This window comes from Plectropomus leopardus, chromosome 11 (genome assembly GCF_026936395.1).
Source record: "Plectropomus leopardus strain MGB_pleo_1.0 chromosome 11, ASM2693639v1, whole genome shotgun sequence".
Lineage (NCBI taxonomy): Eukaryota > Metazoa > Chordata > Actinopteri > Perciformes > Serranidae > Plectropomus > Plectropomus leopardus.
In genome coordinates this window covers 30,847,629-30,868,735 of record NC_142186.1, presented here as the reverse complement: position 1 = coordinate 30,868,735, position 21,107 = coordinate 30,847,629, and the positions used below count along the sequence as shown (strand labels likewise).

The window sequence follows — 21,107 nt, the reverse complement described above, 5'->3', positions numbered from 1 at the left end:
GCTTAACTGTTGCAAGCTTTTGGTGCAGCTATCAGCAATGAAATGATGATAATAAACACATATCTAGATGGATGAAATTGGCAAAAAGAACCCCAAACCTGATTTAAAGGGTCAGTTCGCCCAAGTTACAAAACAATAGGGCCGTATTTAACCAACAATAATCTTGGTGGACTTAAATTCAACTTACTTTCCAACCAATCAATTTGAGGATGGTGGAAAAAATCTGCACAGTATCTCTGGATTAGCCATAGACTGTATATAAAGATGGACGAAGTGCCTCCACTACCCTCTGCTATGCTTAGGTGAAGCTACTGTATCCTGGATACCATCTTGCGCTGGTGACGTCATTCAGAGCCAGAGTCTGCGCAGTAACCGTGTAAACACCTGCCCGACCTACCGTGAGCCGCTCCATTGAATGCAAGCACATGGCAGAAAATCTGTTATAATAACTCAATAAAACCAAGCTAATCATAAAAACGATCATTTGAGCAAACATCTGGGGGATGAGAATTAGCTTCAGTGACAGAAACCAACTTTGGGAAAAATGTATTTGGCGTGTGCTTTGAGTTTTTAGTTTGACCTATATTCCTTTCACTAACATGGAGGGGCGGGCTTTATGACCTATACTGCAGACAGACACCAGGGGGTGATTGAGACTAAAAAGCTATACTTTGGGGGAACATCCATGTTGTCCAATTTTACATACAGTCTATGAGATTAACTAAATTGCCACAAAGCACTGAGTGCCCTCCACCTGGTAGCGTTGTGTCTCCACCAAAACATTTTTTTTCCTGTCAAAAGACTCAACATCTCAGGGCAAGTAAACTCGATGTTCAGGCAAGTGGAATGCCTTCAGTGAAAAAATAAATAATCTCCACTGTAATATAATCTAAAGAAAACCCAAACAAAACTGCACACTGTAACGTCTTTCTGCCCGAGCTTCGTGCACGAGTTTGTCTCACCACTAAGTGTTGAGACTGTTGAGAAAAATCTGACATACTGGACACTAGACTTTGGAATTTTACTGAATTTTACTGATTTTTTTGCTAGCATGGCTTTATAAACGAGTGGAGTATGCGCCTTTAATTGTGGAAATACCGTAGCAACAAATAGAAGGCAGCTCTGCAGCAGCGCCGCAACAAACAAATGTTGCCAATGTGAACACGTACTGCTCACGCATACAGTGTGGTCCGGGTGTAACCTCCAGGGCACATGATGCACACTGCATGCAAAACATCCTCAATGTAGCCTCTCCAGTGTGATGTTAATAGGAACACGAGGGCCTGTACGTTTGACAGTATTTAAAATCACAACGTCGTGATTTGTGAATTTCCTGATATACTGTAATACTGTGATAACGCCCAAGCCCAGTTGGAATCTGCTGTCAGTCAGCCTGGTGACAAACTGCTGCTGCTGATAAATAAATTCAACAAAAATATTTTATACTGCATCTATAAATGCAGGGGACGTTTTAGGTAGTAACTGCTCATTCCCTGTCGCACCCTTCATGTTCCAGATGCTCTGAGGCAGACTGGACCCCGAGCTGATGTGTAAAACTGTGTGATTATTTGGTGCAGCGCAGACCACATCTCCAAGATGTCACGATTCATTTGGCTCCCATGTTTTTCCCCTGCCATCTTTTGTTAGCATGCTTTCAGCCTGCCACATTGTATGTTACACGTGTGTCAGTGTGTGTGTGGTTGTGAAAGTGTGTGAGGCCTCTCGTCCCTCTGGCATCTTTTCTGCTCACTAAAAAGAAAATGGGATTACATAATTAACTCTTTCATCAGCAGCAAACGACAGCCGGGGTTTTTGCTCGCCCCCCCAACCCCCATTGACTGTTAATTTATTATCAATTTACACCTCATTAGAGATGCCAGAACAGTTTGAAAAATGCTTTTTTTTCCACAATAACTTTTTATACTGTGAGCTTATCAGTTTTCTCTTAGCCTTCTTGTAGCGTTTAGCCTTTATGCTGCCAGTTTCACACAAAGACATCACCACTGTGACGTGTATATTCAGTATAGATTGTGTGTGATGGTGGTGATATTTTCACTGCAGTGACACAGTGGCCGCAGCTGCACAGTAACGCTACATTTGCACACTGAGAAGGTATTTGTTATTCATAGGCAGAGAGACCACCAACGCCCACTCTCATCTCTGTATCTCCGGCCTGTGAAAGGCTAATCAGATGGTGATGGGCTGCCTCGTTGCATTCGGATGATTCTCAAGAGTCTCCTTGTACAAAGGTCGTGACCATGGTGACGAAGGAGGATCAACCAATCGGCTGACTGCTCAGAGAGAGATAGAATATTTCGAGATGATGGTTGTAGAGGACTCCAGCTGTATCATGTCTAGAGTTAGAGACAGAAAATACAGATTCATTTTCAGCCTCACAAACTCCGTGCGGCAGCGGTGATACAGGAGGAACAAGCAGCCGCGGTATAAACTGCACATTATTCACAGTTCAATTTAATTAGTTTTTGTTTTTATTTTTATAAAGACCAACATCACAAATAAAAAGTTGCCTCAGACGGCTTTTACAACATGCAGTTGAAATGAAAAATAATAATAATTATTATTATTAAATAATAATAGTAATACATGCAACCTACATTAGACTGACCTCTAACTTCAAAATTAGTCTTATTGTAATGATATAGTCACTATGTGGTATAGTACATTTACAAAAGATTTTTAACAATGTTGGAATAAAGATAAGCTAGAATGTTACAATTTTCACTTCTGTGATTTCTGAAAAATATCATTTACTGTTTTTTTTAGGGCAGTCAAACAATGAATTTGTATAACCCCAGTTAATTGCAGAATTTCAGTCGTTAATCAATATTAATCACATTTTTTTAAACACGTTTTCAATTTCATAATTGTGCATTACAAAACAGTTATGAAGTCCATATTGACAAGGTGAAGCAATTCTTACCAGATTGTGTTGATTAGGAATCAAATAACAGCAAAAAGAAAGAGTGAGAGACTCATGGATACCCACAAAACCCATTGTCATTCAAATAAATTGAGGTCAGAGGTCAAGGGACAGTGACCATGCTGTTTTTCCATCACCAAACTTTAGACTTAACTTAGCATTATTCTTCCTGAGAGGCTGGCATAACATGGTTATGCCACTGGATTCCTGGATTTGAATAGCTTCAAATGATCAGTATCATCACTCTGGTTTTAAAACTCAGCCCAGTACAACCTTTTAGAAACCCAACAAATACGTTTTGTACAGACCGTGAACACATCACGATTACCTCATTAACACTGTCAGCCCTACTATTTATTAGTCATTTGTTATTAATTATATGGAAAAAACTTGGCCACACTCCGCTGGCCGGCTGCCTCCGGTGCCTATGCCTCATGGACCCATAGCTCCAGATATTTTATACCTGGAAAAAGCGCTTTGTTTGCTTCATGCCTTAATGAGCAGCTCTCATAAGAATGAACGTGGCCCCGCCTCCATGGCTGTATCCAAACTTTTCTAACAATCCATGGCCTCTACAGCGCGATCTCTGTGTAAAAAAAGACTATAGATTCTCAATCTGTGGGAAACACTGGTGCATGTTACAGGGGGAGTGATAATGTGATCGGCAGTCACACAGTAATCTCGACCTCCACCTGTTCTGCGTGTACGACATATTTACACGTCTGTAAAACCGTCCTCTGTGCCCTTGTCATTATTTGTATTTTATGAGAGCAGCGCAGTCTGGGTAAATGTCAAAATCGATGTAGATAAACTATCGTTCAAATTTGATTAATTCTTTTGCTGAATTGTATTTTCATGGTGTACCAGCTCTCTGTGAAGGATGTGCATTTAAACATATTGAAACAAACCACTCCTGTGCCTGGTTTTCTGTCCTTTTCAGTGTATTCATGAAAACTGCACACAAGGTCGTGTCCTTTTTTCCCAGCACAGAGCTGATATTTAATGCATTCTGTCTGCAGTGCAGGTTTACTGAACCACAGTCTGTTGGCAACATAGCATGGAGTAGTGTTATAGTGTCTGCTGGTGATGTCGCCCATAAATTCTTGAGGAGACGGTGGATTTAAAGCCTGGAGTTTGACTTTATCACTTGCTGCTCTCTTGGCAGTTTGTTTTTGAGCCATGAAATCCAATTTTCTGCTGCAGGGTGGAGCTGAGAGGAGTGAGGAAGCACAGCCGTCGTGGCTCACACAGCCTTTAATATATTCCTAATGGAGCAATCACATCCAAAATTGCTTCCAAGACGTAGATTAGAGGATGTGAAGTTTGGTATTTAGGAATTTCTAATGGAGGTAAAAAACGTAGGATTTAGTATTCAAATCCATACATATGTGTTTTGTTTTGACATACATGATGGAAAATGGAATATCTTTGGATTTTGGACTGTTGGTGAGACAAAAAAGATCGTTGCAGATGTCAGGTTGGTTTGTGGGAAATTATTTCAGTTATTTTTTTTACAATTTTCTTACATTTTGTAGACACGACAACGAAACATTCCTCATTTTTAAACTTTTTTTCACATTCACTGACAAAGCAACAGACTGAAGTAACAGCAGTTCAATATGTGAGTCAAAGCTGAGCAACTTATACAAAAACAATTGCTTATTTGATATGACTATGTTGCCATTTATCCCACTGACTCTATACGTGACACCACATGGTCGAATCTCCTTGTTTGGACATCATGAATTGGCCACTCAGTTATGAAAATGAGCAAACGATGGGACGATATCCAGGCTGGTGACAAAGCACCAAATGTCTTTCACAACATTTGCTGATGATGTGACGCTGCGCTTCAGAGTGAGAAACTGCTGAAACGAAAGAGCTGCGTTTTGGTTTTTTTTCTTAAAATGAACTCAGAATGAGCGATGGATGGATAAATGGATTACTAAACGTTACTATAGATCTTTACTCTGGCCCATATAATTTAAGCTCAGCCTGAAACTGTCATTTCTGCTTAAATCCATCCAAAGCCTCTGACCTGAGGCAGTTTGAGAGGCTTGAAATCCAAAGAAATAAGTAACATTTTTTTATAGCAGTTGCTTTGAACAATTATTAGGTGAGAAATGGAGCAAGAGCAGACCCAGAGGCAGTGCCAGTGAGGCTCCAGTCACCAATGTACACGAAAAAAAAAAAAAAAAAATCGATTTAGCCCCAGCTGCTTGTTCCTGTAGTTCAGCCTGAAGTGTTTTTTCACCCCCAGATGTTTGTCACTGATGCACTCCAGCAACCTGCGAAAGCTCCTGCTGAGGGTTGGGTGCTGAAACAGTGTTGGCGCTGATTCTTATAGAATCATAACACAGATTTTGGTGCCTCATTTCGGTGCCATATTGTGAAAGTGGAAAGACAGAGAGCGAGTAAGAAAGATAATGTGAGCATGCTTTAATATGTGTGTGTCTGTGCTGGTGAGGATGACGGTGAGGCTGCAGCAGGCAGAGCAGTTTATGAAGAGATGTAGCAGTGCAGTGTGTAAACAGGCTGTTTGTCTGTGAATAAATGCTTTAACTCCTCAAGACCTGAGCCAAGCTCCCAATGATTAAAGTAAAGGGAGTTAGCACCGAAGTTAACTGCTGTACAAAATCAGGGTGTTTTTTGTGTGTGTTTTTTAAATTATTGCCTTTCTGATAATTTTTTTGCAAAAATGTTGCATAATTTTTTGCATATTTTTTTTCTTTAAACATATTTTTTTGGATAATATTTTATCTCTACATTTTGGGCAATTTATAAAGAAAACATTCAGGTAGACTTGAGGAAAATATTGTAGCTTTGTGGAGGGTCAAAAAAAAACCAAACTTGACATGCTTAGGAGAAACTTGGGGTCCATTCAGAGTTGACCCTTGACCCACTTTTGGTCCACGACCCACCAGTTGGGAACCACTGGTGTAAACTCTTGTTTCTGAGATCTTTGTAATCTGAAGTCAGAACAAACTAAATTAAATACTCATAACAATAACCTGAACATCTGGTTTCATAATGTCGAAGCTGTCATCAGAAGACGTCATCAGCTGATCAAAAGCAAAATTATATTTCTGTATTTATTGTGTTTATCCGTCCAAATCCTGACAGGCAGAGTGAGGGGAGATCCAGAGTAAACCTCCTCCTCCTCCTCCTCCTCCTCCTCCTCCTCCTCCTCCTTCTTATAGGTTTTAGTTTCAGCTGGCTTTCATTGAGCGAGTTCTTAGAAACGGAGTCGTCCCAGCAGACCTTTGGGTCGTGTGATGTTGGTTTGCAGTAGTCTGTGTCTGTTCGACACCCCCGGGGCTACGCAGGAAGCTTTCAAAGATTCCCACCCTCCAGCCTCCTCCCACCACCTGCTCCCCTCCCTCCTCCTCTCTGGTTACATCTGCTGCCGTTTTCTTGCTCTCTAATAAAATTATCGTGCTAAAATACTGTTCTGCAAATAGGTTAAAAACATTTAAACTGGAAAAACAATGATAATAGTGTCACAAAGGTTGGTCAACAGTTTATTTGTCTCTTACCCAGTGTAATTTAATATGGCGCCTCCATTGTGCCTGACATTAATTACATGGCTCATTGATTTATTGATCATTACACTGTCAGTGCAGTCTGATCACTTCCTAGACAACAAGACAACAGAAAATACAGAGCGCTGGGGGTATATTAATACCACAATGCTGTTTGTAAAAGCCAAAATTAACATGAACATACAGTGTGATACAGTGGTTTTGTCTCGTGCATTTCATTTCAAAGGAAAACCGTGTGTGTCGCTGCTTTTTATCCTCACAACATGAAAGGGAGTTAATGAAAATTATATTAAACTGTGCGTCTGACGTAGCTCCTTTCATCATGTCTGCTACCAGCTAGCTAAAGCAGCAGCCATGTTACTTCTAAAACCGAGGTGAATTTTAATTAACAAGTTACGTAATCATGCAGGAGTACAAGTTATGTTAGAAAAAACAGGTTTCTTACTGCATAAATTCACTGGCCTTCACTTGTAAAATGTCACTCAAATGAACACATACTGACATACTGATCAGGAAGAGACTCAAAATGACCACAAAGAGTTGCAAAGAAACTGCAAAGATGCACAAGAAATTACAGGGTGCCAGGTGGCTCAGTGAGAGCATGTGCCCCATTTTCAGAGGCTATGTGTCCTCGCCGCAGTGGCCCCCTGTACGAGCCTGACTGGCAGCCCTTTGCTGAATATCATCCCCCCTCTCTCATCCCCATTTCCTGTCATCTTTCTAGCTGTCCTATTAAATAAAGGCCATAAAAGCCTAAAAAAATAACTTTCAGGTTTAAAAAAAACAAACATGAATTTAAAAAACAAAAAATCACATAAAATTACATGTAATGAAATTAAAAATTAAATTAAATTAAATTAAATAGAATTAAATGACCTCACAGAGAAACAAAATCACCCCTAAGAGACGCATACTGCATACAAAGAGATGCTAAACTACAATAATGTGTGTGTGTTACTCTTCTGTGGGATAAATGGTGGGGCCCTTTGCATATCTGTGGCTATGAGCCCTTTGTCTTATAATCCACCCATTACTATAATGCAGGAGCAATACAACAGCACTGCTGCGCCTTTATTTCTTGTCTTTCAGTATCTGGTGGTGACTTTTTTTTTTACCTGGGACCTGTTAGCTTTAGCCTCAAGTCTCTCAGCACAGTGTCATGTGTAACCAAAAACTGCAAATTTAAGACTTTTACAGGGTTTAATTTTAAACCCTGTAAACAGTTGGAAAGAGATCCCCAACAGAGTTAACATTTATGATTCAGCCTTATAGGAGCTACATCTGATTACGCTGCTGGGGACATTTCAGACGGTAAAAGTGGGAGTTACTGGGTGGAAAGGAGAAGCTGCATTTATCTGTGTGTGACACTGTTGAATACAGTTGTTTGATCTCTGTAGGAGACGTCAGTCCTCACATGAGAGAGGGGTGGGGTAGCTATTAAACTGCAAACATGGAGGATGACTGAGATGTTAGCCTGCATTGCTCCTGCATCACCTCCTTCACCTTGTTATTACTGCGGGCAGTGTGCTGAGAGAGGGAAGGAATATTTTAAACTCTGTGTTTCCGCTTTAGAATCCGTGAAATTAAAAGTTTTACGTGTCACCTATTGCTACTGTCTGCAGTTTGATATTGTATTTCTTATTCCACATGCATCTGGGTTTCTCAGAGAAACTGTTATGTGAAGCATCAGGTACTAAATAGAGATGTGTTAGAGGAAGGAAAATCAGAGTCAGAAATACTTTTTGGGAAATTGTGGAGTGTTACAGATGCTCTGATGCCAGTGATGAGAATTATAGCAAGTAGAAATATGTACCAGAACAAGTATATAAAAATATGAAATAGAAATACACGGAGAGTAAGAATATAGCACAGTATGTCGATACTTAAATATATAAAATAAAGTGTGAATAAGGATGTTGCTGCTTGGTTTTGTCTAAAGTACCTGCTTTTCGTAGCTCTATCCTAGCAGGCAAAGCGGCAGTGTGTCGGTAAAAAACAGCTGCTTTTCGTGGCATTATACCAGCTGAAACACAATGATGGGTCACTAAAGAACTCCTGTGTTTGTTGGCTGAACAGCAGCTGGAAACACAGCACTGACACAACTGATTTTGTTATTTGTTGCTCTCGAACAGAGCTCTTCAGTGGTTTGCAGCTTGGCAGGCATTTTGTCCAGGTGACACACCATCAGCCGTCTCCTCCGTCTCCCTATGACAAGTCAGCTCAAACATATCATCACTTTAGAAACCTTAATACGATATGTTTGTAACGTATTTGTTTGCAGAAATGTGCGATGCCAACATTTCCTTCTGTCAGCTGGGCTGTTGGTTGACACTGCTCTGCAGTGCATTGATCCTGTGTTTTCGGTCGTGTTACTGCATGCTGCCGGCTCCTCAGGCTGGACATTTTCTCTCTCTCCCACATGCTGAGCTGCTGCTGCTGCTGCTGCTCTTTTTCAAAAGACTGTGTGAAGCAACCAGAAGGACTTCAGTGTTGGCTGCAGCTGCATTTGCACCCCAGAGACTCGCTCTCTGGGGGCACATCGTCACTGCTTGGTCTCATGAGCACAAACATGATGGAGCTGTGTTATTGTGGCAGACAAGCTGTAAACAATCCTTCAACTTAGAGACGTTAAAGATGTCAAACGGAGGTTCGGCCTTTAGTAGAGCAGGATGTGCAATTGGGTATTTACTGAATAAAATCCTTAGCATTGAGTTGCAAAAGCTATAATCTCTAGAAAGTTTGACAGTCTTGTGAATTTAAATCATAATTTCATTAAAACATAATTAATACAACAGATGTGTTTTGTTTCAGAACATATTCCTCAAAGTAAAATATCAAAAAAGTGTCTAAAAGTTACATATTCAGATTAAGTGTGCAATGGCCATGAAATATGGAGACTCACTTATGTCTTGATGTATGAAAAATGGAAATTTTCCCTCCCCTAAATTTATAGTGTGTAGACAGTCATCAGATGTTTCCAAATGATAAATAATAAACAATAATAAAAAAAAATGTTTTTCTTCCCTCAATTTTCAAACTAACTTCCCTGAGCTCCTCTTGCTTCACAGCAGTCTCAGCCTACATGTCAACGAGCATCATTGAACTCAACAGCTGTGCACATGGCTCGCAAACATGCGCCGTGTGTGTTTTTGACTGTTCTGTTTCCTCCGTGCGTCATGCACAGTTGATGACTTCCAGGTCTGCTGCACAGATAAAACACAGTCTGTTTAAATTTCAGCATCACTGATGCACATCTTAAATATAGACCAGTGTTTGGCTGCTGTTGTTGAACACATCTGGACAGGTGTTTTTCAGTGGCAGGAGGAAGCTTTGAGATTTGCTGTCATTTGCCTTTTGAAAACTGAATCTGTATTTGGTTTGTTGCTGTGAAGCCAGCAGCTTATCGCTGTGCTGTTAGCCAAGTGTTGCCTTGTTATAAGCAATACTACATACACAATATTGTTATTTCTTAGGGGTCGTTTACACGGCAACGGTTCTTGCATGAAATGTCAAACTTTTGTTGCGGTTTGGCCTGTCAATTTAGGGGCCTGAAAACACAAACTTTTGAAACTGGGTTCCAGAGTGTAATCTTTTTAAAACAACCCCTTCTGTTGCCGTATAAACTGTCAATGCGTGGATCCTGTGAGAAAGGATCTGCGGCCGCACTTCGCTCAGGCATGCGGTGTTCTTTTATAATGTGTCATAACAAAGTTAAACCAACAACTACTGGCTTGTCATGCATACTGCAGTGCTTCCAGTTGTTTTTGCGGATCTATGTACACGAGGATTGTTTTCACAATGTTATCATATGAACACAGATTTTTTTTTACACTCAGACTTTTCCATTTTTAGTTAGGCAGGTCTCTAAACATGGCCCGCTTGTAAGACTTGCAGCCTTTCTGTAGCGCAGCATGTCAACGCCAGCAAGACAAACAAGGGCAGTGTCACAGTGACATAAGTGTCATGGAAAAGAGCAGGGTGGCCTGCTGATAGACTCACAATGGCTCTTTTTCTTCTTCTGTATTTCTCTCATCTCTGCTTGATGAGAAGTAAGATAATGGAGACAGGAAATTGAAAGTAGTGATGGAGGAGGTTGTGTGAGAGCAGGAGGGAGGGGTCATGACACAAGATGGTAGACTAGAAGGAAGGAAGATGAAATAAAAAGGTGTTGACACAGGTATTAAAGGGTAACTTCTGTGTTTTTCTAACTGGACTGTGGTTTTTCATGTTTTTGTGTCTAAGTGACTGAAGGTAACAGTTGTTAAAATTCTCTCAGTCTTGAGTATGAGCGCTGCAGCTGGCAAACCAGGCTGCAATGTAACCACTCATTATTTGTACAGCGTTTATCGTTTATTTACGTCCACTGTCAGTGCTTGTGCTGCTGACAGGATCAGATTGATGTGACATGTGTCTGACAACTTATAGAAAGGATTCCTAAAGAGACTGACCTTTTTGTTTTGCTGTTTCCATTAGACACAAAAATATGTACAAAATATGATCCAGCTTGAAAAGATACCGATGTTACCCTTTAAGTTGCTTACCAACAATAAATTGTGGCGTTAGCTCACAAAGTGTTTTTTAATCCAACCCCAGCAGTAACTGTACTTTCCATATGTATATCGACCTATACTGCACCACATTGCTGCCCAGCTTGTTAACATGCTGAGACACATCACAGCATGGATCCGTTATATATTGGCTCTGCGGTGTGCCACAATGTAAATGCCACACTGTGATTTGTGCTGGGCTGGGCAAAGAGCTGTGAGATAACTGCTGTTCAGTCAATATAGGTCACTGAGCTCCAAGACTCAGATGTCAGCACCTTAAAGCTGTCACGTCCTTTTCTCTCTTCGCCATTAGTGCTGAGCCAGATGATGTGTCCCGCCCTGCAAATGGCAACAGCACAACATGAGTGTCAGTGGTCCTTCAGCATAAATTGGCTCTGATAAATTGTTTAGAAATGTGCTTGCAATTAATGTCTCTCCTGCACATGCAGTGTGATCAATCATGCTAAAACAAACCGTTTTCTCTGCTTTTCCACAGGATTTGGTGTCCGAGCTGAGCGCACGCTGGCCAGAGGTCCATCAGCAGCAGTGCAGTGGAGCAGGGAGCTGTCCGTGGTGCTGAATTCCTCAGCTAACAGAAATCCCCATTGCACACTCATGTGCCTGGGCCGCTCCTGATAGCTCCCATTCCTAGCAGCAACTGACCACCACCTCCACATCCAAGATGGACGACGACGGGCGTTACAGAGACGGCCGCTCAGACTTTGTCCGCGGCGCCAAGGACATTGCCAAAGTGGCTAAGAAACAGGTCGGCAAGAAGATGGGGCGCGGTGTGGACAAAATGGCTGACGAGTACACCAAGCGCTCCTATAAACGCTTTGAGGAGGAAGATGATGATGAAGACTACGGCGGCGTGCCAAGCAACGCTGGCGGATATTATCGCAATGACAGCCGGGCCAATGATGATGAAGGTCACAGCGACTCCACCGAAGGACACGATGAGGATGATGAGATCTACGAAGGGGAGTACCAGGGTATTCCGAGGGCTGACTCGGGCAAGACTGGCAGCATGGACGGGGTGGCGGCCGCCCAGGCGCAGCAGTTCAGGGATCTGTCGGCTTATGAGGGCGAGAGGCGGAAAGACCAGGAGGAGCTCGCCCAGCAGTACGAAACCATCCTGCAGGAGTGCGGCCACGGAAAGTTCCAGTGGACGCTCTACTTTGTCCTGGGGCTGGCGCTGATGGCGGACGGCGTGGAGATCTTTGTAGTCGGCTTCGTGCTGCCCAGCGCAGAGAAGGATATGTGTCTATCTGAACCCAACAAGGGCATGCTGGGTAAGAGCTTTAAAGTATTTAATTATTTTTTTAAAAATACATTGTGGGAGGTAGTACACATTTGAGGACGCTGTGGTTATATGGACGATATTTCTTCAATCTGATTGAAATTGTTCTGATTAGAGATTAAAACTTTTAACTTTTGAACTTCTCATGAACGCTGAATAAAATGATCCGATAAGATGTGCTTTCTCATGCCCCAAACCATTTAATCAGAATATAACTTTCTTTAACCGGCACATAGTTGTTTCGCCCAAACAGCAAAAGAGAACGGAGTAGAGAAGAGAAGGGAGTACTAGAAGAGCAATAATGTTATGTTGCCGCGCCTGTGAAAGTGGTGGCTGGAGGCATTATGTTTTCAGGTCGTCCTCATTCTTGTCTTGATTTTTTTTTTTTTCAAATTTGGCACAAAGGTTTACTTTGAGTCATGGACGAACTGAATAGAATTTGGTGGTCAGAGGTCAAGGTCACTGTGAGTCGTCTTTCTTGCAATATCTGAAGAAAGCCACGGTCTCAGGCATCATGTTTTCAGGGTGTCAGTCAGTCTGTCCCATTCCCGTGAATATGATATCTCAAGAATGCCTTGAGGGAGTTTTCTCAGATTTGGCACAAATGTCCACTTGGACTCAAGAATAAACTGATCGAAATTTGATGTTTGAGGGTCAAAGGTTAAAAGTCACTGTGGCTATGAATCCACCTACTTCTTGTGAACGAAATATGTAATATCTATAATTTGGTGCAAACATCCACTTGGACTCAATGATTAACTGATTAGAACAAATATGCCCAGAAAGAATTTTTTTTATCCAACTAGAGAAAAAACAATCAAATTTCCATGATTATCAGGCGTTAATATCTTCCTTTTGAGTCGATTATCAAGGCTTACTGATTAAAAATATCTTCAGGGTTAGTCTCTTCTGATTGTTTTTAACATGAGTTGTTTTTATACTGATTATGTTTATTCTGACTATTAGTGGAATATTAGGGTCCATGTAAATGTACCTGTATTCTTGTGTTTCTGGCCAATGAACAACTGTTTTCATTTCATCTACTGTCTGCCACGGTGTCCTTTTTCTGTTAATTTTCCTTGTCTTGGGCCTCCTTTGGGAGTTTATTCCACCGCTTCACATTTTATCTCTGTCTTATCTTGGCAGTTACCTTTGCAGTTTATCCTCCAGTAATTGCTTTTCTACAGCCTCGTTGGCAAAGGAACTACAGCTATTTAAGATTCAACTGGCCGTGCAGCCTCTGAACGGCAGCAGAATTTTAATCGAACTCTCAGCCTCTCAGTTCTCTGCTTCACTTCAGCTGATTTCTAACTGGACAGTGTGTGTTTGTGTGTGAGTGTATGACCCTGTAGTCTATTTGTCTTCCTTCTCTTTGCCTCCTCATAGTATACGCTGCCTGCCGATTGCTTTGCCCACCGCGCAGAATACAGAAACACAAAGACCTCGTGATCGTTTCCTACCCTCAGGGCAGATGTCCAATCAGGGTCCAAACCTGCCTCGCCATCTGTCATTGGCTGCCCAGCAAGGACACCGCCAGCAAGGGCCAGGGGTTTCCTGGGGACAACAAATTCAAACTGTTCAGTTTACGTAAAGAACTTAGATATAAAGTAAACTAAAACTAGGTATGAACAAAAACATTTAGGTTAACTGAAAAAACCTACTAGACTTTGGGAAAAGCAAAATAAATCAAACTCTAAAGACACATTCATACAAACAAAAAGATGTTTACATTGAATTGACTTGAATTTAATATATTTAATTGCAAACATTTAATAGTAATAATAAATAAAATACTATTCACATAAAAAATAGATGTCAACATTAGTCACAGTTGTCTAAAAGCATTGTAATTGCTTTGAATAAGGATCAGATATCAAAAAGTTTACAGTTTAACTGTTTTCATATATCAGAAATAGTCGCCAAGTCCTATAAAATTTACTAATCTGTAGAGTCACCCAGCGTACTCTTTATTTTGTCCAAATGTAAAAACTCCATAAGTTCCCCAGCCCTGTGGACATGTATGGAAGATTTTAAGGATATGCGAAATTCATTTCTAGTCTTTTGTGGTTTGGGAAATATACTAAATATTCTTCACAGAGGCAGACATTTATTTACACTCTGAAATGTGCTCATATGCTAATCTAGAACGAACAGCAGGCTAATACAACTGATAGCATCATCCGTTAATACTGTTTGACTTTTGATAGTGCAGCTGAAATCAAATCATCCAAACTTTAAAAAACAGATTTTCGTAAATAAAAAAAAATGACAAGTTTGATCAAAAGTTCTGCAGAGTTGAATGAATGAATGAATGAAATTTACTTTACAAGATCTTGATCTAAAATTACAGTTTTGTTATTTATTTTGAATGAGTCAGATGAGATCTGATGACTTCATTTGCAGTGCACTCAGTTTTTTTGTGTGATTGTTCAGCTGTACTGCTGCCACGTTGATGAACACTGTTTCCCTGCAGATGGGGATGCCTGTGTATTGAGTGTCAGTGCTGTTGGGACATCATAGATTCGGGTGCTTGTTCTGGCTGGAAGGATATCGTTGAACACTTATGCTGACAGCTGCCTCCTTGCAGCTCTAATTGTCATCCTCTGCAGGATCAATTCAGACTCTTTTTTTTTTGCAAAAGATCAAGAGTTTAGATTTTCTTATAACCATCGATAAAGAAAGTTTGCTGGTTGGGTACACTGTGTTCTTTTCCAGCTCTGGTACAAGAGTCTGCTGCTGCTGCTGGTCAGTGAGCTGCAGTACTGCGTCAGTGAGGGGGGTGTCTGCTGTGCCCATGCCTGTTTTTCTGTCTGACCTTTAGAACTAGAAGGGTACACCCCTATTATTGTTTAGAAATCACCAACATATTCCTGCTACCAACTTGTCAAATATGGCAGCTTGTTCAGTGGCCCAAAGCTTCAAACTATGACGGTCTACATACCCCTCCAGTGTCAGGTTTGCATGTGTCCGTTTCCACTCTTCACTTGCATGTCTTTTTAAAATAAAATTCTGATTAGGTTTGGGAACTTCTTATGGAAACACCCTCCAATCTCCCCCAAGTTGCTCTGGTGAGTGAGTGGCTTAATTTGAGCCACAACCCCTCTTTGTTGTTAGCTTTGTTAGAATGTGTCTGCATGTTAACATACAAACCGACTGTCAGCAAAGCCAAATAAATGTAAACGTAAAGAAATTTACATCATGCAACATTAAAATTTCACCCTTCCTAAATGGATCCGCTTTCAAATGAGGTGCTAAAGCTTGAGTCAATGGAGCACCAGACGAAAAATAAGACCTGCTGTATTTCATGTCATTTTGCTTTTTTTCTTCCCAGTTAATTACTGCTTTAAGGGTGTCAGGCTATCGAAAGCAATATGAACATCAATCTACATCCCTAGTTTGGGTTACAATAAATATGTTTGTTAATTTACATAGGCTACATGACATAAGTTAATTACAATACTTACTTATCATAAGTCAAGTATGATATATAGTCTAAGTTGACTTGCGTATTTAAGTAAAGATAAATTGCTTATTTTTGGGTCACGGGACATGAACAGCAGTCTCCTGGTTGAAAGTCTTGTGTTTGTTCGACCCAAAACTTTTCGCTGCCCTCAGTAATATCTGGACTTTATTGCTCTTTATGCTTCATCACCCGACTTTCTCCTTTGTTCCCCGACATGTAGAGCCTCAGTTTTAAGGATAGAGCCACTGACAGAGCTGCCATATTTGATGAGCTGGGAGTGAGAGTGCTCTGTAGTAGCACTGTGCAGATTTCTGTTTGTAATAAGGGAAAACAGGAACACACACACAGCTACATTTGGCAGGCATCCATGCCTTTAATTGGTTACTGGGATGTGTGATTTTCCCGGTGGTCCATGCACAGCACAAGGTATGGATTGCACTGCTGACACATACAGTGACCAGCCTGTGTGTGAGTTTGACTGTCTGCTCATACATTCATAACAATTTGCATGCATAAGTGCACTCATACTGTGTGTGGGATTGCATTGTTCTAGTGGTGACAAAATAACAGTGAAAGCAGCAGCAGTAGCAATAATAGTACTGCTGTAACTCCAAAAGTAAAAAAGTATACATTAAAGTAATATTTGCCTCTGTAGTGTAGCTGTGAAAAAGTCTAATGAAATGGTAATAATCAAATATAACTCGCAAAATTTGTACTTACCCCTCTAACATCCTGCTCAACTAATTTCTTAGAGCACATTTGAGTCACTATATCTCAATGAAAAATGTGTTGAATTCATCTCAACCTGTTTGAGCCTTCTCTACCATTTGGTTTAGTTATGTTATATGCTTAAAATATCCACTAGATGTTGCTGTGTCTTTAAATAGTTTGTTTTTCAGTTCAGGCTCCAGGCAAGAGGGCTCTGTGTGTGTGTGTGTGTGTGTGTGTGTGTGTGTGTGTGTGTGTGTGTGTGTGTGTGTGTGTGTGTGTGTGTGTGTGTGTGTGTGTGTGTGTGTGTGTGTGTGTGGGTGTGTGTGTGTGTGTGTGTGTGTGTGTGTGTGTGTGATTTCATTTCAAGTATGAAATCATGTTTTACCAAATGGCTGCATTGACCTTTTATAGCCATGGCATCATGTGACCTATAAAAGCAAAAAAGTGTTTCAATCGCAGTTTTGTTAAATATGGCTTTTTCAGATCACCTGAAATACCACCTCATGTGTGCGTAAAAAACTTTTTGTGTTACATGGAGTTTTATTACACACACACACACACACACACACACACACACACACAAATACACAGATATATATACATATATATAATAAAATATCAGGCTCCTCAGACCCCTCAGACTCCTCAGACCCCTCTTTATATATATGTGTATATATATATATATATATATATATATATATATAAAATCCGGCCCCTTTGCCTCCTAAAAAGTCTCTAACACAGCTATTAATCATGTCGATCACTGCTTGTAAACTGTGGTCAAACGGTCAAACTAGGCAGCACTGATCAAAATATAAATTAAGATTCTGTTACTGCATTGCTTATTTCTCACCTCAAATGTTTCCCCAAGGACATAAAAATGAAAAGAAAAACAGTGCTGTTTTCTTGGTGAGGACTTGAAAGGGTTGCATTACTTTTAAGTCAATATATTCGGTTACCCCTCTCCCTCCCTCCCCTCTCTCTGTGTTTGTGTCATGCCAGGGGGGAGCCAGTAGGGAGACACGACCGGCCCCTGATCCCCTCCCCCCTCGCTGTTACGCAACACGCCTGACTCATGCTAGAGAGCATCCTTTGCTCATGCTTCTCTGCATCCCATGATTCCTTGTATCCTCTTCCCCCTCCCCCAACGTCACCCTCTTTTTCTCCACATGATGCAAATATAGTTCCTCTGCCGTCATAGTGCCGGCCACTTTAACCTGATGCCCTGTGGTGCAATCGTGTATCGCGTGTATGTGTGTTTGCACTGCGCTGTGTGTGACAGAGAACACCTGCATATGTGTGAGGGGTAATCGCCTGCAGAATATTTACTCACTGACAGCAGAAAGCATTCAGATGTACCCAAAAGAGGATTCAGAGGCATATATATCCCTGCTATTTAGCCTCCATCCACGAAAAAATCACTCTTTCTCCTTTTTGACTTGCTAAGGCGTCTTGTAAAAGCACATCTCAGATCCCATGTACATAGCATGTTTCAAGCAACGCAGAAATTTGAAAAAAATTAAAAGCAGAAAGCCCCAGCAGTGACAGCAGTGATGCTTGTGGTGCAGTGTCTTTGCATGCTGAGTGAAAGGAGACACTTTCACAGGCAGCAGAGAGAAGCACAGTGTTTGTCATTGATTCGTCCTTGTTGTGAAGCAGCGGAGGTTGCATCTGCAGCGTGGTTGTTTAGCCATAACGTGAAGGAGAAACTGGGGTTTGTAACACGCAGCAACTCTGGAAGGAGGTTTCTAGAAAAGCGCTGGATAAGCATATTTGTGATGTCAAGATTTTTTTCACACTGTTGAGCCTCTGGTGTACTCTGCCTGCTGTGACTGTTTTGTTGATGGAAGGAAAAATATCTACAGTATAGCCCCAAAACATGTAATTATTTTTGATATTTTCAGACACACTTTTGTTCATTATTCTTCAGGAGATTGCAGCCATGGGCGGATTATAAGACAGCGGGCCCCAAAAGGCCCCGCCACCTCTCCTACAGAGGAGCAACACTTAAACTGTAGAGTTATTTAACTTCTTTGTGGTTGTTTTGAGTCTCTTTGATTTCATTGTGTATCTTTTTTGGTTGTGTGTGTCTCATCACTTGTCTTTTTAAGGTCATTTTGGGTCTCTTTATAGTAATTTGTGTGTGTTTGTTGTCATTTTGTGTCTCTTTCAGGTAATTTTGTGTGTCTAGAACAATTATATTTCTTTGTGGTTGTTTTTAGTTTCTTTGAGGTCATTTTGTAGTCATTTTGTGTCTTTTTGAGGTCTATTTTATTTCATTCGGAAGTCTTTTTGTTTCATCAAGGTAATTTTGTGTCTCTTTGCAGTTCCTTTGCAACTCTTTGTGGTCTTTTTAAGTCTCTTCCTGGTCAGTACGTGTTAATTTAAGTGATATTTTGCAGGTGAAGACAAGGGGGGGCCCTGACACTTTGGGCCTGTTAAGTACACCGCTCATGATTGCAGCTATAATCTTTGCTGTGTGCAGAGTTGCTCCAGAGGCTAAAGGAAACCTTTGAGTGTCATAAATTCTCCTTGGCATTTTAATGTGCATAGAATTAAGAGCTGAGATCCAGGACGAAGTGAGACAGATGGGATGAGAGGATGGGAAAACAACCTGTGTCTGCTTGATTTATTGGTACCTGTGGGAGATGCTGGCAGAGGAAACTGTAAAAAAAAAAAAAAAAAAAAGTGCATGTTATTAAGCTTGGATATTAGTATTCAGCTAATATATGAAAATAAATATGTAAGCTATTGGGGAACAGATGGTTTCATTGTTTTTTTTTGTGTTGACATTAACGTCGTAATAGAACTGTCAGACTGTGACTTAAAAGTTTTAGGATTTGAATTTCTGCAGTTTTTTTAAAGGATGCTTCCAGACATTGGATTATTTTTGATAAAAAAGTTACAAAAAACATGTTTTTAAAAAAAATGTATTTGCATTTAAGGTGATTGGCTAATACTCTTATCAAGATAACTGAAAAATAATAAAGCCTATCAATAGAGTACAAATCTAGATCATTTGCACTGCATGCATTTAAATACCACATAAAAAAGAGCTACTTGTTTTAGATGTTCGTTTTTGATTTAAGGGGATATATTGGCAGAAATTGAATATAATATAATAAGTATGCTTCCTTTAGTGTATAATCACCTGAAAATAGGAGGAAGCAGGTCCTCATCTATAGAGTCTGCCACCTTGCACCACCATGTTTCTCCAGAACAATAATTCAAACAACCGATCTAGATAGGACCATTTGCATTTTTGTATGAGCCACCATAGTTAGCAGCCCGTCTGCGACAAGAACGTCATTAAACACAGATTTCATTCAGTGTCAACTGCTGCAGTGTTTTTACTTACTTACCGAGTCCATCTGTTTTGGAGAGCAGAGACCTCTTTGGATAATTAGGCTTCCAGTAAAAATCTCCTGAACATGTGGATCTTGCGTTATTAATTTAGTCGAACGTGTGAAATGTCATTGATTAATCGATTGGCATTGACAGTTCTATCAAATTCTATGCAATATGTTGCTGTAAGCTTTGTTTGGGGAAAATCACATTTGATATTGTGTGAAAAAAAACCAAATTTTCATGTTTTTATTTTTTTCAAATAACAATTAATTGATTTATCGATCGTTAATTTTACTAATGATCGATGGAGGAAAGTGCTTGCGATTTACAACCGTAGTCTCCAACATGCAAAACAGCATTGGAGAAACACTGATTTGTAACGTAAAACAACTTTGTTGAGTGTTTCTATCGATTTAAATCAACTATTCAATTCATTTTGGAGAAGAAGAGACCTCTGTGGATAATTCGGCTCCCCTTCAAAAGCTCTCGAACATCTGGATCAGAAAAAAGGTGGTGGGCTGACAGCGGTGGTGGGCTGACAGCCCGTCTCTGAAATGCCAAACAGCATTGGAGAAACACTGATTTGTAACGTGAACCGATGTATTCAGTTTTTTCACTGCTTTTAATCACCTGGTCTGTTTATTTTGGAAAGGCAGAGACCTCTGTGGATAATTCGGCTCCGGTTAAAACCTTAACAGTGAACACTGAAGTAATTCTAACCGAAAGAAATTGCAGCTGGTTGTAATCTGCAGTCCTCACTGCTAGATGGCCCTAAATCCAATTAAATTTGACACACTGTTCCCTTAAAATGACAAACAGTAAAGGGAGTGTTGCACCACCAGTGAAGGTGAATTGTGGGTGTTATATACGTCATGTGCCAAATAAAGCTTCATCCAAGCAGCTTATTTTAAGTTAATTCCACCTTTTTGAGGATGTGTTCTGCAGTGTTTGGTGTTCATATCACAGTGCTCACTGTCACAGGGTGAGGCTGCTGCTGCTGTAAAAGCTTTATATCATGTGCAGCTTTCGGTGGTTAGCAGTGAGGAGTGAGATGGCTGACTGGCCAAGTCTACTGATGAGGGACTGCATTCTCCTCCGGTGCTGAAGAGCCTCGGCCCCCCGGCTCATTCAAACAGCCCTGTGCACTCTGGCAGAAAGGGAAAACCGGCTATTAATAGTGCCCCCGCCCCCCTCCTTCACTCATGTACGCAGACACACAACCCTGCAGTGGCACACACACTTTTTTTCTTTCCAT

General features: G+C 40.7%; 1 protein-coding gene across 1 annotated transcript in view; it reads left to right on the top strand.

Annotated features, from left to right (window-relative positions):
• sv2a (synaptic vesicle glycoprotein 2A) overlaps window positions 1–21,107 on the top strand; it is a 56,514-nt gene that overhangs the window by 11,399 nt on the left and 24,008 nt on the right. Inside the window, exon 2 of the mRNA XM_042489865.2 lies at window positions 11,527–12,322. Coding sequence (XP_042345799.1) covers window positions 11,713–12,322 — 610 coding nt within the window. The 5' untranslated portion in view covers window positions 11,527–11,712. The remainder of the gene's footprint in view (window positions 1–11,526; window positions 12,323–21,107) is intronic.